Source organism: Bos indicus x Bos taurus, chromosome 3, assembly GCF_003369695.1.
Source record: "Bos indicus x Bos taurus breed Angus x Brahman F1 hybrid chromosome 3, Bos_hybrid_MaternalHap_v2.0, whole genome shotgun sequence".
Lineage (NCBI taxonomy): Eukaryota > Metazoa > Chordata > Mammalia > Artiodactyla > Bovidae > Bos > Bos indicus x Bos taurus.
The window spans coordinates 86,001,978-86,018,104 of NC_040078.1; the positions used below are offsets into that span (position 1 = coordinate 86,001,978).

Consider the following 16,127-nt stretch of genomic DNA (forward strand, 5'->3'; position numbering starts at 1 on the left):
ACTCCAGTTTCTCATCTAGTGCTCCTTCTTGCATAGTTAAAATGTAATTCACTTGCCCACTTAAAGCCTTTCCATTTTAAGATTCACCAAATTCATATCATATGTATCAAGTATTATATTGCTGCATAACAAAGATGAATAACTCGGTGACTTAAAACAATCATGGTTGTTGTTGTTCAGTAGCTAAGTTATGTCTGGCTCTTTGTGACCCCATGGACTGTAGCACACCAGGCTCCTCTGTCCTCTACTATCTCCTAGAGTTTATTCACACTCATGTCCATTGAGTCAGTGATGCCATCCAACCATCTCATCCTCTGTCACCCACTTCTCCTCCTGTTCTCAGTCTTTCCCAGCATCTCCTGGAGTTTTCTCGAATTCGATCATTTGAGTCAGTGATGTTATCTAACCATCTTATCCTCTACCATGCGCCTTCTCCTTTTACCTTCAATCTTCCCCAGCATTGGGATTTTTCCAGTGAGTCAGCTCTTTGCATCAGATGTTCAAAGTATTGGAGTTTTGGCTTGAGTAACAGTCTTTCATAAATATTCAGAGTTGATTTTCTTTAGGATTGCCTGGTTTGATCTCCTTGCAGTCCAAGGGACTCACAAGGGTCTTTTCCAGCACCACAGTTCAAAAGCATCAGTTCTTCAGCGCTCAACCTTCTTTATGTTCCTACTCTTATACCTGTACATGACTATTGGGAAAACCATAGCTTTAGTGTATATTACTGCTCCCAAGTCTGCAGTTGAGCTGGGAGCTCGACTGATCTTAGCTTTGTCCTCTTGCCTGTTTGGGAGCTGAGCTGACTGAAGACTGAGGGAAGATGACCTCAGCTGAGACAGTGGGGGTCCTTTCCAAATTTCATCCTCCAGCAATCTAGCCAGCGGATGTACATGTAGAAGATAAGACCCCAGGAGGGAGAAAAGCACACAGTGCCTCCTAAGGGCCAGGCTGGGAACTGGCAACCATCACTTCCACTGCATTCTGGTGGCCACCATAGGTCACCTGTGAGCCCCAGTTCAAGAGAAAGGGAAAGTAGCACAGTTTTCATGGGAAGAGTATGAAATCATGTTGCCAATGATGTGGGTACAGGGAGATGGGGTAAATTGGAGCCATTTTTGCAAATAGTTGGTCTCACTGTCTGTCTTTTTGCTGAGGAGAATGCAATTGAGAGAAGGCAAGCAATTTGGGGATTTCCTTAGCTGTGACAGAGTGAGAACAGCTTAAAAGGTTTCAGGAGATAGAGTCGACACCACTGTCTTGTTTTCTCACCACACTGCCATCTCTGGAGCACAGTGGCTTTGCCTCATTCTTGATCTGGCACTTTGTAAAAACAGCTTCCCTGAAGGAATAGAATGTGGAGAGCTCCTTCCCTTCTCTGGAAAGGATGATCAGGTGTGGAATTAGGACACATGCATATAAGCAGGGCAGATGGCAAAGCTGTTACTACAAATTTGTATTTTCTTTTCGTCATTTAAGTTTTTCCCTTTCGATCCAACAAAGCACAGACAGCTTCATGAAAAGCAAGAGGCTGAGTCCTCGTTTTTTCAAAAAATAAAAATTTTTAATTCACTGAATCATGGGAGATAAAATTATGAAGAACTTTCCCCCAAAACCCTAGGTCATTGCTCTCATTTCACCAATGAGGTAATTGACCTGGTTAGTTACTGACAGCCAGTTAGTGGAAGCACCAAGGAGAAGGTCCACATTTCCCATAGTCCAGGATGAAGCTGTGAGATCAAGTTGCCCTCCTTCTCATGATTTTAAAAGCAAAATTCATATAATTCATATCTCCTGTCTTCCTGGTATCCTCACCCGGCCACGTAGTATAGTTGGGAGAGAGATTATCTCACGTGTTTGACAAGTGAGACATGTTCAGGTCTGTAAGAATAAAGGGTTTACTCATAGCCCAGAGCTGGGTACTGATGAAACAAGTACTGTAACCCTGGTTCCTGATTCCGTGGATCCAGTTTTGTCATATATGGATTCTTCTAGGAGAATCCTGGGTATTTACAATATATCTGATCTGATACTATTTTAACAAAATTCCTCATTGTACTATTTGTGATGGGTGAAGAGATAAGGGGGTTTCCCAAGTGGTTCAGTGGTAAAGAATCCACCTGCCAAAGCAGGAGATGCAAGAGATGCGGGTTCCATGCCTGGGTCAGGAAGATTCCCGGAGTAGGAAATGGCAACCCACTTAGTGTTCTTGCCTGGAAAACTGGGCACGACTGAGCACACACATACACACACACACAGATAAGGATGAGGGGAACAGAGAAAATTAGATACACGCTGGTGGGAAACAAGCACAAAACAATTTAAGAACGATATGATTCTAAAGCATATTTTAATTTATTCAACACTTTTGCAGATATTCTCTAATTTCATTTCCTCAACAGCTCATTATAGGCAAGGACGAAATAGAGGCATGCTACATTAACTATTTGTAAGAAAGTTTCATTACAGGGGGAAATACCAAGTAACAGAAGCAACGCCCAGAATTGCTTACAGACAGTAATCCCAGTGACGGTGTGCAGGAGAATCCTTACAAAGACAGTGCGGAAATATGTCTAATATTAACAAGGGTTTTGTCTGAATTTGGGGGTTACAAACATCTTTTTTTGTCTTTACACATTTCACAGTTTTTTTTCTTTTTCTTTTTTCTTTCTCTCTTAGGGAGAAAGTAAGTTATTAAAACACCAAAAAGAGAGATGATGGTAGAGCCCAGTGTGGGGTGTTGTAGCCCAAGTTGGGGAGGAGGGAAGCCTGGAGCAGGTGAACACAGGTGGGATGAGATGGGGTCGGCCCTGCATGGCAGGGAGATTCCCGGTCATAATAGAGGGAACTGTGATGTAGAGAGAAGATGCCTTGTACTTGAGAAACCTTGATCTGACACTTACTTGCTTACACTTTTCAAAAGTTTCTTTTAACAATTGAGAAAAACTACCTAGAGTTTTGGGGTTTTGTCTGCTTTAGTCATTACTGTTTGCTAATGGCTTTGTAAACAGCGTTAGGCTAGCGCTGGGCCAGCTCAGGCCTCACTTCTCTCGCCCACACGCCACACCTTCACCCTGTACCTCACGCGTCTGAGCCCTGCAGGCTGGGAGTGTGCGATTGTGTAATTAGCTCTCGGAGCTTTGCTTCACCCCGGTGTTTATGCGTAAGCGTTAGTCACTCAGTCATGTCCGACTCCTTGCAACCCCATGGACTGTAGCCCACCAGGTTCTTCCATTAATGGGACTTTCCAGGCAAGAATACTGGAGTGGATCGCCATTTCCTTCTCCATTGGTTAACCCAGGTGGTTGTGATCAAACTGAATACATAAAGCCCCAGAGGCTGGCCGGCCCTCCCTTTGCTCAGGTTTTACAAGAAGTCATAAAATATTTCAGTGCTTGCTGGTACAGACACCACCTGAACAGGTAACTTTTTATTGTCTTTCAGGAAAGAGGATGTGCCTTGGAGAACAATTGGCCAGAACTGAGTTGTTTATTTTTTTTACCTCACTTCTGCAAAAATTTACCTTCAGGCCTCCAGACAATGAAGAGTTAAGCCTGAAGTTCAGAATGGGCTTGACCCTCTCCCCAGTCAGCCATTGCCTCTGTGCTGTTCCTCGGGCCTGAAGTTGTTGGGGAGAGAGAGGGGAAGGAAAGCAGGAAGAATGGGCCTGTCACCCCTCAAGGCACAGGGCCTGCTCAGAAGTGAGAGGACAGCATCCAGTGCCTCTGGGACAGGTCACAGGAGCTGGACTCAGAGGAAACTGGATCCAAACCCCAGCTTTACCGTCTCCAGTGGGGCATTGAGAGAATCAGTGATGTTGTGAGTGATTTCATTTCATCCAGAGGATTTAAAGTGGACAATGATTTCTTCTCTAAAAAGAAGAACTGCTGTAAAAATCAGAGGAAATAATGGGCTTTAAGTGGCTTGGAAACCATAAAGTGCATCATAAAAGTCATAGCCCTGATCTGCTTCCTCTGCTTCCTTCCTTAGATAGGGATTTGCTTTGGCATGTTGAGATGGCCTGGGTCAAAGTGGTGCCAAATGGTGGATAAGAGTTAGAAGTTGGGCCCTGGGGCAGCTACTGACCGTGTCCAGATAGGCCCTCACATTTGGTAGCACTGGGCAAGCTTATCCTGCTCCTGCCCCAGACTGGCCCCTGGGAAGTCAGCAGGGCAGATGGAATTCCTAATTTATAGGCTGGTTTCTGTGAAGAAGAATGTTCTCTGATTTACCTAACAAAGCACTATCTTGGTCTTGGACTCCATTTAACTAAACGTGGTAAGCAGGTTGCTGCTGCTGCTGCTGCTGCTAAGTCGCTTCAGTCATGTCCAACTCTGTGCAACCCCACAGATGGCAGCCCACCAGGCTCCCCTGTCCCTGGGAGTCTCCAAGCAAGAACACTGGAGTGGGTTGCCGTTTCCTTCTCCAATACATGAAAGTGAAAAGTGAAAGTGAAGTCGCTCAGTCGTGTCTCACTCTTAGCGACCCCATGGACTGCAGCCCACCAGGCTCCTCCGTCCATGGGATTTTGTACTGGAGTGGGGTGCCATTGCCTTCTCCCGGTAAGCAGGTTAGGGGGAAACAAATGTGGAAATATTTTCTATCTTTTAAGCTCCTCCTTACACTTCAATCCCCTCTCTGGTATTATTTATTCTCAAGCCATTTCATATTGGATTTGACAGTGTGGTGGGTGTGATCTTTTCTCACAAACTGATGTTGGCTTTTGGTTGGCAAGTATTCCCAGCCTAAACACAACAGCTGAGGCATGGTAGAGTATTTTATAGCAGGAAAGTGAAATGCCAGAATCCTGCTCAGCCCTCCTTGTGTGTGGTCACTGAGGGGAGAAAATGGCACCAACTGGAAGGCCAGGTCCCACTGACAGTCCCTGGGTTTGGATGCCAACCCCCATGCAGACAGATACCAACAAACCTAGTAAATGGGACTAAACCATTCAAGGTCTTTTGTCTAACCTTGGTACACTTAAGGAATTTAAATAGCTCAGAACAAAAAGGGCCATGAGGTCATTGCGCTTTTCGTTCCTGTTGCTTGGAATTCAGAGAAAAGCTAATTCAATAAATACCATTAGAAAGGGAAAGAGACTGAAGAGCAAGAGGAGAGAGGGAGGGACAGAAGGCAAGTGAGAGAGAAAGTGTCTGACTGGAGCTAGCCTGAGCCTGTCAGAGCCAAGAGTATGTCTGGGAGATTTGGTTGTGTTCCTAGAGTTTAGATGGAGAATTTGGTCTAGAATAGAAAGTGAGAACCCTAGCCACCCACCGGAGCATGCTTTCTTTGTAACATCCTGGAAAGTTGCATCTCCGGAAAGCAACCTAAAAGACATTTCTAGAATAAAGCAGACCTTGAACTTCCTGAACATCTGAGTCCTTCTTTTTCTCCCAATCAGATCATCCACATAGAAGACTGCTGCTGCTGTGTCTGACTCTGTGCGACCCCATAGACAGCAGCTCACCAGGCTCCCCCATCCCTGAGATTTTTCCAGGCAAGAACACTGGAGTGGGTTGCCATTTCCTTCCCCAAAGCATGAAAGTGAAAAGAGAAAGTGAAGTCGCTCAGTCGTGTCCAACTCTTCACAACCCCATGGATTGCAGCCTACCAGGCTTCTCCATCCATGGGATTTTCCAGGCAAGAGTACTGGAGTGGGGTGCTATTGCCTTCTCCGTAGTTTGAAGTGAAGTTACTCAGTAACTAACCCTTTCCCTCTACTGTATTCTAAATTTCCCTGCCTTCCTATAAGGTCATCAGGTGGGTTCACTGTAGGTTACTCTCCTCCCCACTGACCACAGGATCTTTATGAATCCTTTAGCAGGGCTGCCACATGGTAAACCCCCAGGATGCCTTCATGGTGGGCTAGGTGAACAGCGCCCTCTGGAGGTGGACCAGGCACAGCCACGCATTCCCAGTCAGTGAGCAGATCAGGGGGTCCTGCTCACTAACTGGGCACACGGTAGTCTTTGTGCTCTGACACCATCTCATCTCTTCAGACACATCTCTTAGTACTTCTGCCAAAATGCTTACCTCTTATCAATTCCCTCCAGGCTAGGTTCTTTATCATATTCTTGTCTATCTGTATTTTTCTGTACTACTGCTGCTACTGCTAATGCTACTGCTACTGCTAAGTCGCTTCAGTTGTGTCCGACTCTGTGTGACCCCATAGATGGCAGCTCACCAGGGTCCCCCGTCCCTGGGATTCTCCAGGCAAGAACACTGGAGTGGGTTTCCATTTCCTTCTCCAATGCATGAAAGTGAAAAGTCAAAGTGAAGTCGCTCAGTCGTGTCCAACTCTTAGCGACCCCATGGACTGCAGCCTACCGGGCTCCTCTGTCTATGGGATTTTCCAGGCAAGAGTACTGGAGTGGGGTGCCATTGCCTTCTCCAATTTTTCTGTAAGAAATGTCTAATTATGTCTGGCAGACTCTGCTTTAATGCCAAATCTTCGATTTTCTGGACTCTCTCAGCCAGTTAGTTGATCCCTTCTTCATTCTCTGAGAACTTTATTCAGAGGTTTAAATTCCCTATTTCCATGTAATCTGCTAAGTGTACTGAGCTCTTCAGAGGTGACTATTCCTGGCTCCCTTAGGCTCAGTATCTAAGTGGTTGCATAGTAGGTGTTCACCAAATGTTTGTTGAACCTGTTGGGGTTGGGATGGGGTGGGGGAGTAGCCCAGTGATTGGGACAGGGCAGACTGATCAATGCTGCAGAGTGTTAGAGATGTCTGCTGTGTGCAGCAGGCCTTTTAAAAGCCTTCATGTCACACTCTGGGAAATGTTGATCTCAAAGACTGCTTGCTCAGATCCCTTCTACTTCCAAAACTCTGACTTATGGGGAGAACTTCTGAAATGGCAAAGTAAGGACATTCTGAAATCTACTTCTCCATAAAAGCACAGAGAAAACCAACAAAAGTTCTCAAAATCCACATTTCCAGAATTCTGCACATTAACCATATTTTGTGCAGCAACTACAGTATTGCAAGCAGTCTTGGAACAACTTGAGCTTCTGTTTAAGGAAAAACTTAAAGAAAAACAAAAGGAGGGCTGAATCTCAGTAGGAGCACTGAGCTCTTGTACCCTGCTCCAGCTTTTCTCTCCCCAGGTCTGCAGTCACCCTGAAAAGCAACAGCCTGGCAACTCTGGCAGCCAAGAAAACCAGGTGCCAAACAGCCACTGGAGCGTGTTCCCCAAAGGCCCTGAGCCCAGACAGCTGTCAGTACTGGACTACCTGGCAGATCCCTTGAAAGACCCACTCTCAAGGCCTGTATTTTTTTTTCTTTTAAGATCTTTTTTAATGCGGACCACTTTTTAAAATCTTTTTTGAATTTTTTACAATATTGCTTCTGTTTTTTTATGTTTTGGTTGTTTTGGCCACAAGGCATGTACGATCATAGCTCCCCAACCAGGCATTGAGAACTCGCACCTCCCGCATTGGAAGGTGAAATTTTAGCCACTGGATCACCACGGAAGTCCATCAGTTCAGTTCAGTTCAGGCGCTCAGTCATGTCCAACTCCTTGCAACCTCATGAATTGCAGCACGCCAGGCCTCCCTGTCCATCACCAACTCCCGGAGTTCACTCAGACTCATGTCCATCAAGTCAGTGATGCCATCCAGCCATCTCATCCTCTGTCCCCTTCTCCTCCTGCCCCCAGTCCCTCCCAGCATCAGGGTCTTTTCCAATAAATCAACTCTTCGCATTGTCTTTACTTAACCTGCCTCCAAGCCCAGCCTGTGTGAACCACACTATAAGGCATGTATTCAAACACATCAGGGACAATTGGACATTGGTGTAACATGAGGGGGGAAGACATGCTGCCCTGAGGATTAAGAGGGAAAACTGGGAAGGAGGTGTCCACTGGGGATTCAACAAACTCTGCCATATTCCTGGGAATTTAGAAAGCTATGTACCTTCAAGGACACTGTGCATGCTCAGGAGGAACCTAGGAAGCACTAATTTCATCTCCAGCTGACCTCCAGGCTCTGCCCAAACAGGAAGTTAATGCTAATGTAGGGTGTGAACTGCCTGCTGAAGTGTTGAAGGCTTAACCCAAATCACATGCAGAGTCCCGAGAGACCATTAGGCTCGAGGCATTTGAGAAGACCTCTGTGCACACATTTGCAGGAACACGAGGCTAACAGCACAGCATTCAGATGCCCCATGTGATGAAGAACAGAAATTTTACAGAATTATCCCAAGAAAGTCACTAAACAGGAAGCAACACAAACAGTGACAGTCACAATAACAGACTCGTGGTGGTCCAGAGTTTCCTCACTGTATCATTTAAAAGGTCAAATTCTAAACAAAAATTATAACTATTGTAAAGAAATAAGAAACTGTGGCTCACATACCAGGTAAAAAGCAATTAGAAACTCTCCCTGAAAAACCCAGACATTAGAATTACTAAACAAACACTTCAAATGAGCAATTTTAACAACTTTAATTATTAATATATTTTAATTAAGATTTAAATTGGTTCCCTCGTCTCAGTTGGTAAATCATCTGCCTGCAATGCAGGAGACCTGGGTTCAATTCCTGGGTCGGGAAGGTCCCCTGGAGAAGGAAATGGCAACCTACTCCAGTATACTTGCCTGGAGAATCCATGGACACAGGAAGCTAGCAGGCTACAGTCCATGGGATCGCAAGAGTAAGACACCACCACCAAAAGATTTTAAGATATATTTGTACATGTTTAAGGGGTATACTTGATATATGTATATATTAAGTACACAATGTGAAAATTCACCACAATCAAGCTAAATAACTTATCAATCATCTCTAGTTACCCATGTGTGTGTATGTGTGTGTGTGTGTGTGTGTAGTGATATTTCATCTAAGATCTACACTTGTAGAAAATTTCAAGTATATTATCATCATACTCTACATTGGATCTCCAGAACTTAACCCACAAACTGAACCCTAGTATCCACTGATGAATATCTACCCACATCCCACACCCTTCAGCCACTGGTAGCCATGGTTCAACCCTCTGCTTTTATGAGTTTGACTTTTTTTAGATTCAGCATTTAAGTGAGATAGTATAGTGCTTCTTTTTCTCACATGACTATTTTTCTTAGCATAATGTACTCCAGGTTCACTTTGTTTGCAAATGGCAGAATTTCCTTTCTTTTCAGGCTTAAAAAAAATTCTGGTTATTTTGTGTTTGTGTGTGTGTATTATGTGTATGTATATATACACACACTTTGTGTGTGTCACAACTCAGTCACTCAGTTGTGTCCAACTCTTTGCAACTCCATGGACTGTAGGCTTCCAGGCTCCTCTGTCAATGGAATTTCCCAGGCAAGAATACTGGAGTGGGTTGCCATTTTCTCCTTCAGGGGATCATCCTGACCCAGGGATAGAACCTGCAACTCCTGTGGCTCTTGCATTTGTAGGCAGATTCTTTACTACTGAGCCACCTAGGAAACCCATATGTGCACTTTGTATTTTCTTTATTCATTCACCAGTGACAGACACTTAGCTTGTTTCTGTATCTTGGCTTTTATGAATAATGCTGCAGTGGATTTGGGAGTGCAGCCATCTCTTCAATATACTAATTTCCTTTCTTTGGATATTTTTCCAGAAGTGAGATTACTGGATCATACAGTACATATTTTTTAAAATTTTGAGGATCCTCTCTGTTTTCCATAATGGCTGTACCAATTTACTTTCCCATCAACAGTGTATAATGGTTCCCTTCTGTCCACGTACTCTCCAAGATTTGTTGTTTTTTTTTTTTGATGCTAGCCATTTTAAAAATTGTGAGGTGACATCTCATTGTGGCCTTCATTTGCATTTCACTACTAGTAAGTAATGTTGAGCACTAATTTTTTGGCCATGTGCATGTCTTCTTTTGAGAAATATCTATTCAAGTTTTTGTTTGAGTTATTTGGATTTTTTTGCTATTGAGTTTTATGAGTTCTTTATATATACTGTATGTTAATGCCTAATATATAATGCTTGTGTATATATATATTTGCAAACATAGTGTATATTTTATATATATATATATATATATATATATCCCCTGGAGTAAAATGGCAACCCACTCCAGTATTCTTGCCTAGAGAATCCCATGGACATAGAGTCCAGTGGGCTACAGTCTATAGGGTCGCAAAGAGTCAGACACGACTGAGTGACTTGACTTCATATATATATATACATATAGCTATGTGTATATATATATATATATATATATATATCTATACTTACTTTGCAGATATTTTCTCCCCTTCCACAGGTTGCCTTTTCCCTCTGTTTCCTTTGCTGTTCAAAAACTCTTGAGTTTGATATATTCTCACTTGTCTCTTTAGGCTTTGGTTGTCTGTGCTTTTGATGTTGTGACCAAAAAATTGTTATTAAAGCCAATGTCAAGAACTTCTCCCCCTATATTTTTGGAATTTTGACTCTTACCTTTAAGTCTTTAATCCATTTTAAGTTGATTTTTGTGTATTGTGTGGGGTAAGGTTTCCGTTTCATTCTTCTACATATGGACATCCAGTTCTCCCAGTACTATCTTTTCCCATTATGTGTTCCTAGATCTGTGGTTGAAGAGCAGTTGACCATAATTTGTGGGTTTATTTCTGGGCTCAATATTCTGGTCCATTGGTCTATATGTCTGTTTGCAATATATAGTTTTGCAGCATATTTTGAAATCAAAACTGTGATGCTTACAGCTTTGTTCCTCTTGTTTGAGATTACTCTAGCTGTCCAGGGTTTTTTTCTGCTTCCATATGCATTTTATATTTTTCCTATTTCTGAGAAGAATGCCATTAGGATTTTGATAAGGTTTACCTTCAATATGTAGATGACTTTAGGTAGTATTTTTACAATATGAATTCTTTCAATCTGTGAAAATAGGAAGTCTTTCCATGTATCCAGGTCTTCTTTAATTCGCTATATTTTATAATTTTCAATGTACAAGTCTCTCACCTCTTTGATTAACTGTATTCATAAGTTTTTTCAGTCTTTATGTTGCTGTTGTAAATGAGATTGTTTTCTTACTTTCCTTTGTGGATAGTCCATTGTTAGTATATATAAACACTGACTTTTTCTAAACTTTTTATTTTATATTGGAGTTATATGGTTCACCAATAATGCTGTGATAGCTTCAGGCATACAGCAAAGGAGCCCAGTCACACACATACATGGATCTATTCCCCCTCAAATTTCCCTCCTGTTTAGGTCATCACACAACACCAAGCAGATTACCCTATGCTATACAGTAGGTCCTTGTTGATAAGCAATTTTAAATATAGAAGTATGTACATCTCAATCCCAAACTCCCTAATTACCCCTTTCCCTGACCCTTCTACCCTAGTAACCATAGTTCTTTGTCTGAGTCTGTGAGTCTGTTTCTGTTTTGTAAATAAGTTCAGTTGTATCATTTCTTATTAAATGCCACATATAAGCAAAGTCTTATGACATGGCTCTTCCTCTGTCTGACTTACTTGACTCAGTATGACAATCTCCAGGCCCATCTGCATTGCTGCAGATGGCATTAGTCATTATTTTTAATGACCAAGTAATATTCCATTGTATATGATTACCATATTCTATGTGTCCATTCCTCTATCAGTGGATATCTAGGTTGCTTTCATGTCTTGGCTATTGTAAACAGTGCTGCAATGAACACTGGGGTGCATGTATCCTTTTGGACTATGTTTTTCTCCAGGTGTATGCCCAGGAGTGGGACTACAGGAACATGTGGTAGTTCTGTGTTTAGTTTTTAAGGAACTCCCATACTGTTCTCCACAGTGGCCGTACCAATTTACATTCTCACCAACAGTGTAGGAGGATTCTCTTCTCTCCACACCTTCTACAGCATTTATTGTAGATTTTTTGATGATAGAGATTTTGAGTGGTGTGAGGTGACAGCTCATTATAGTTTTGACTTGCTTTACTCTAATAATTAGCAGTGTTGAACATCATTTTATGTACCTCTTGGCCATCTGTATGTCTTCTCTGAAGAAATGTTTATTTAGATATTTCACCCATTTTATGATGGGGTTCAGCGCATGAACTGTTTGTAAATTTTGAAGACTAATCCTTTATTGATCACATCATTTGCAAATATTTTCTCCCAATTGATGGATTACCTTTTCATTTTGCTTATGGTTTCCTTTGCTATGCTGAAGTTTTTGAGTTTAATTAGGTCCCATTTGTTTATTTTTGTTTCAATTCCATTGCTCTGGGAGATATATCAAAGAAGATATTGCTGTGATTTATGTTGGAGATTGTTCTGCCTATGTTTTCCTCTGAGAGTTTTATATTGTCCATTTTCACATTTAGGCCATTAATCCACTTTGAGCTTATTTTTATGTATGATGCTAAATAATGTTCTAATTTAGTGTTTTATATATAGCTGTCCAGATTTCCTAGCACCATTATTAAACAGATTGTCTTTCCCCCATTGTATAGTCTTGCCTCCTTTGTCATAGATGAATTGACCATAGATGCATGGGTTTATTTCTGGGCTTTCTATCTAGTTGCATTGGTCTACATTTCTATTTTTGTGCCAATACATACTGTTTTAATGACTATAGCTTTGTAGTACAGTATGAAGGCAAAGAGCCTAATTTCGCTGGCTCTGTCCTATCGGCGCGCTAAGCGCAGGCAGCTGTGACTGGCGCTCTAAGCGTGGCCGAGAGGAGCTACCCTACGTCCGAGGTCAGGGGCAGAAGCCGGGAGGACCCCATGCCCGAAGGGCGGCAGCCAAGAGGAGTTACCCCACGTCCGAGGTGAGGGGCGGCAGCCGAGAGTGCCAGGCTGCGATGGCGCAGGAACAGCCTAGAGGACCTACCCCGCATCCAAGGTCAGGGGTGGTAGCTGGGAGGAGATACCCAACACCTCAAGCCCAAGGCCAAGGGCAGCAGCCGGGAGGAGCAACCCATGTCCAAGGCCAGGGGCAGCGGCCAGGAGGACCAACCCCATGTCCAAGGAGCCATGGCTGCACAGGCACAGGAGGGCCTAGAGGAGCTATCCTACGTTGAAGGTAAGGAAGGGCAGCGGTGAGGAGATACCCCTCGTCCAAGGTAAGAGAAACCCAAGTAAGACGGTTGGTGTTGCAAGAGGGCTTCAGAGGGCAGATACACTGAAACCACACTCACAGAAAACTAGTCAATCTAATCACACTAGGACCACAGCTTTGTCTAACTCAATGAAACTAAGCCATGCCATGGGGCAACCCAAGACAGGCGGTTCATGTTGGAGAGATCTGACAGAATGTGGTCCACTGGAGAAGGGAATGGAAAACCACTTCAATATTCTTGCCTTGAGAACCCCATGAATAGTATGAAAAGGCAAAATGATAGGATACTGAAAGAGGAACTCCCCAGGTCAGTAGGTGCCCAATATGCTACTGGAGATCAGTGGAAAAATAACTCCAGAAAGAATGAAGGGATGGAGTCAAAGCAAAAAGAATACCCAGCTGTGGATGTGACTGGTGATAGAAGCAAGGTCCGATGCTGTAAAGAGCAATATTGCATAGGAACCTGGAATGTCAGGTCCATGAATCAAGGCAAACTGGAAGTGGTCAAACAAGAGATGGCAAGAGTGAATATTGACATTCTAGGAATCAGCGAACTGAAATGGACAGGAATGGGTGAATTTAACTCAGATGACCATTATATCTACTACTGCGGGCAGGAATCCCTCAGAAGAAATGGAGTGGCCATCATGGTCAACAAAAGAGTCCGAAATGCAGTACTTGGATGCAATCTCAAAAATGACAGAATGATCTCTGTTTGTTTTCAAGGCAAACCATTCAATATCAGAGTAATCCAAGTCTATGCCCCAACCAGCAATGCTGAAGAAGCTGAAGTTGAATGGTTCTATGAAGACCTACAAGACCTTTTAGAACTAACACCAAAAAAAGATGTCCTTTTTTTCATTAAAGGGGACTGGAATGCAAAAGTAGGAAGTCAAGAAACACCTGGAGTAACAGGCAAATTTGGCCTTGGAGTACAGAATGAAGCAGGGCAAAGACTAATAGAGTTTTGCCAAGAAAATGCACTGGTCATAACAAACACCCTCTTCCAACAACACAAGAGAAGACTCCACACATGGACATCACCAGATGGTCAACACCGAAATCAGATTGATTATATTCTTTGCAGCCAAAGATGGAGAAGCTCTACACAGTCAGCAAAAACAAGACCAGGAGCTGACTGTGGCTCAGATCCAAATTCAGACTTAAATTGAAGAAAGTGGGGGAAACCACTAGACCATTCAGGTATGACCTAAATCAAATCCCTTATGATTATACAGTGGAAGTGAGAAATAGATTTAAGGGCCTAGATCTGATAGATAGAGTGCCTGATGAACTATGGAATGAGGTTCGTGACATTGTACAGGAAACAGGGATCAAGACCATCCCCATAGAAAGAAATGCAAAAAAGCAAAATGGCTGTCTGGGGAGGCCTTACAAATAGCTGTGAAAAGAAGAGAAGTGAAAAGCAAAGGAGAAAAGGAAAGATATAAGCATCTGAAAGCAGAGTTCCAAAGAATAGCAAGAAGAGATAAGAAAGCCTTCTTCAGCAATCAATGCAAAGAAATAGAGGAAAACAACAGAATGGGAAAGACTAGAGATCTCTTCAAGAAAATTAGAGATACCAAGGGAATATTTCATGCAAAGATGGGCTCGATAAAGGACAGAAATGGTATGGACCTAACAGAAGCAGAAGATATTAAGAAGAGATGGCAAGAATACACAGAAGAATTGTACAAAAAAGATCTTCACAACCCAGATAATCACGATGGTGTGATCACTGACCTAGAGCCAGACATCCTGGAATGTGAAGTCAAGTGGGCCTTAGAAAGCATCACTACAAACAAAGCTAGTGGAGGTGATGGAATTCCAGTTGAGCTCTTTCAAATCCTAAAAGATGATGCTGTGAAAGTGCTGCACTCAATATGCCAGCAAATTTGGAAAACTCAGCAGTGGCCACAGGACTGGAAAAAGTCAGTTTTCATTCCAATCCCAAAGAAAGGCAATGCCAAAGAATGCTCAAACTACTAAACAATTGCACTCATCTCACACGCTAGTAAAGTAATGCTCAAAATTCTCCAAGCCAGGCTTCAGCAATATGTGAACCGTGAACTTCCTGATGTTCAAGCTGGTTTTAGAAAAGACAGAGGAACCAGAGATCAAATTGCCAACATCTGCTGGATCATCGAAAAAGCAAGAGAGTTCCAGAAAAACATCTATTTCTGCTTTATTGACTATACCAAAGCCTTTGACTGTGTGGATCACAATAAACTGTGGAAAATTCTGAAAGAGGTGGGAATACCAGACCACCTTATCTGCCTCTTGAGAAATCTGTATGCAGGTCAGGAAGCAAAAATTAGAACTGGACATGGAACAACAGACTGGTTCCAAATAGGAAAAGGAGTACGTCAAGGCTGTATATTGTCACCCTGATTATTTAAGTTCTATGCAGAGTACATCATGAGAAACGCTGGGCTGGAAGAATCACAAGCTGAAATCAAGATTGCCGGGAGAATTATCAATAACCTCAGATATGCAGATGACACCACCTTTACGGCAGAAAGTGAAGAGGAACTCAAAAGCCTCTTGATGGAAGTGAAAGTGGAGAGTGGAAAAGTTGGCTTAAAGCTCAACATTCAGAAAACGAAGATCATGGCATCTGGTCCCATCACTTCATGGGAAATAGATGGGGAAACAGTGGAAACAGTGTCAGACTTTATTTTTGGGGGCTCCAAAATCACTGCAGATTGTGACTGCAGCCATGAAATTAAAAGACGCTTACTCCTTGGAAGGAAAGTTATGACCAACCTAGATAGCATATTCAAAAGCAGAGACATTACTTTGCCAACAAAAGTTCATCTAGTCGAGGCTATGGTTTTTCCTGTGGTCATGTATGGATGTGAGAGTTGGACTGTGAAGAAGGCTGAGCGCCAAAGAATTGATGCTTTTGAACTGTGGTGTTGGAGAAGACTCTTGAGAGTCCCTTGGACTGCAAGGAGATCCAACCAGTCCATTCTGAAGGAGATCAGCCCTGGGATTTCTTTGGAGGAATGATGCTAAAGCTGAAACTCCAGTACTTTGGCCACCTCATGCGAAGAGTTGACTCATTGGAAAAGACTCTGATGCTGGGAGGG

General features: G+C 42.9%; 1 protein-coding gene across 4 annotated transcripts in view; it reads left to right on the forward strand.

Annotated features, from left to right (window-relative positions):
• Positions 1 to 16,127, forward strand: part of LOC113889808 (cytochrome P450 2J2-like) — a 75,840-nt gene that overhangs the window by 37,309 nt on the left and 22,404 nt on the right. For 2 of the 4 annotated variants that reach the window (XM_027537086.1, XM_027537089.1), the window contains one exon: positions 3,445 to 3,964. The exons of the other annotated variants lie outside the window; for them this stretch is intronic. In XM_027537086.1, the coding sequence (XP_027392887.1) occupies positions 3,445 to 3,623 (179 nt within the window). In that variant the 3' untranslated portion in view covers positions 3,624 to 3,964. Of the gene's footprint in view, positions 1 to 3,444; positions 3,965 to 16,127 lie in introns of those variants that run through there. 4 annotated transcript variants of the gene reach the window in all.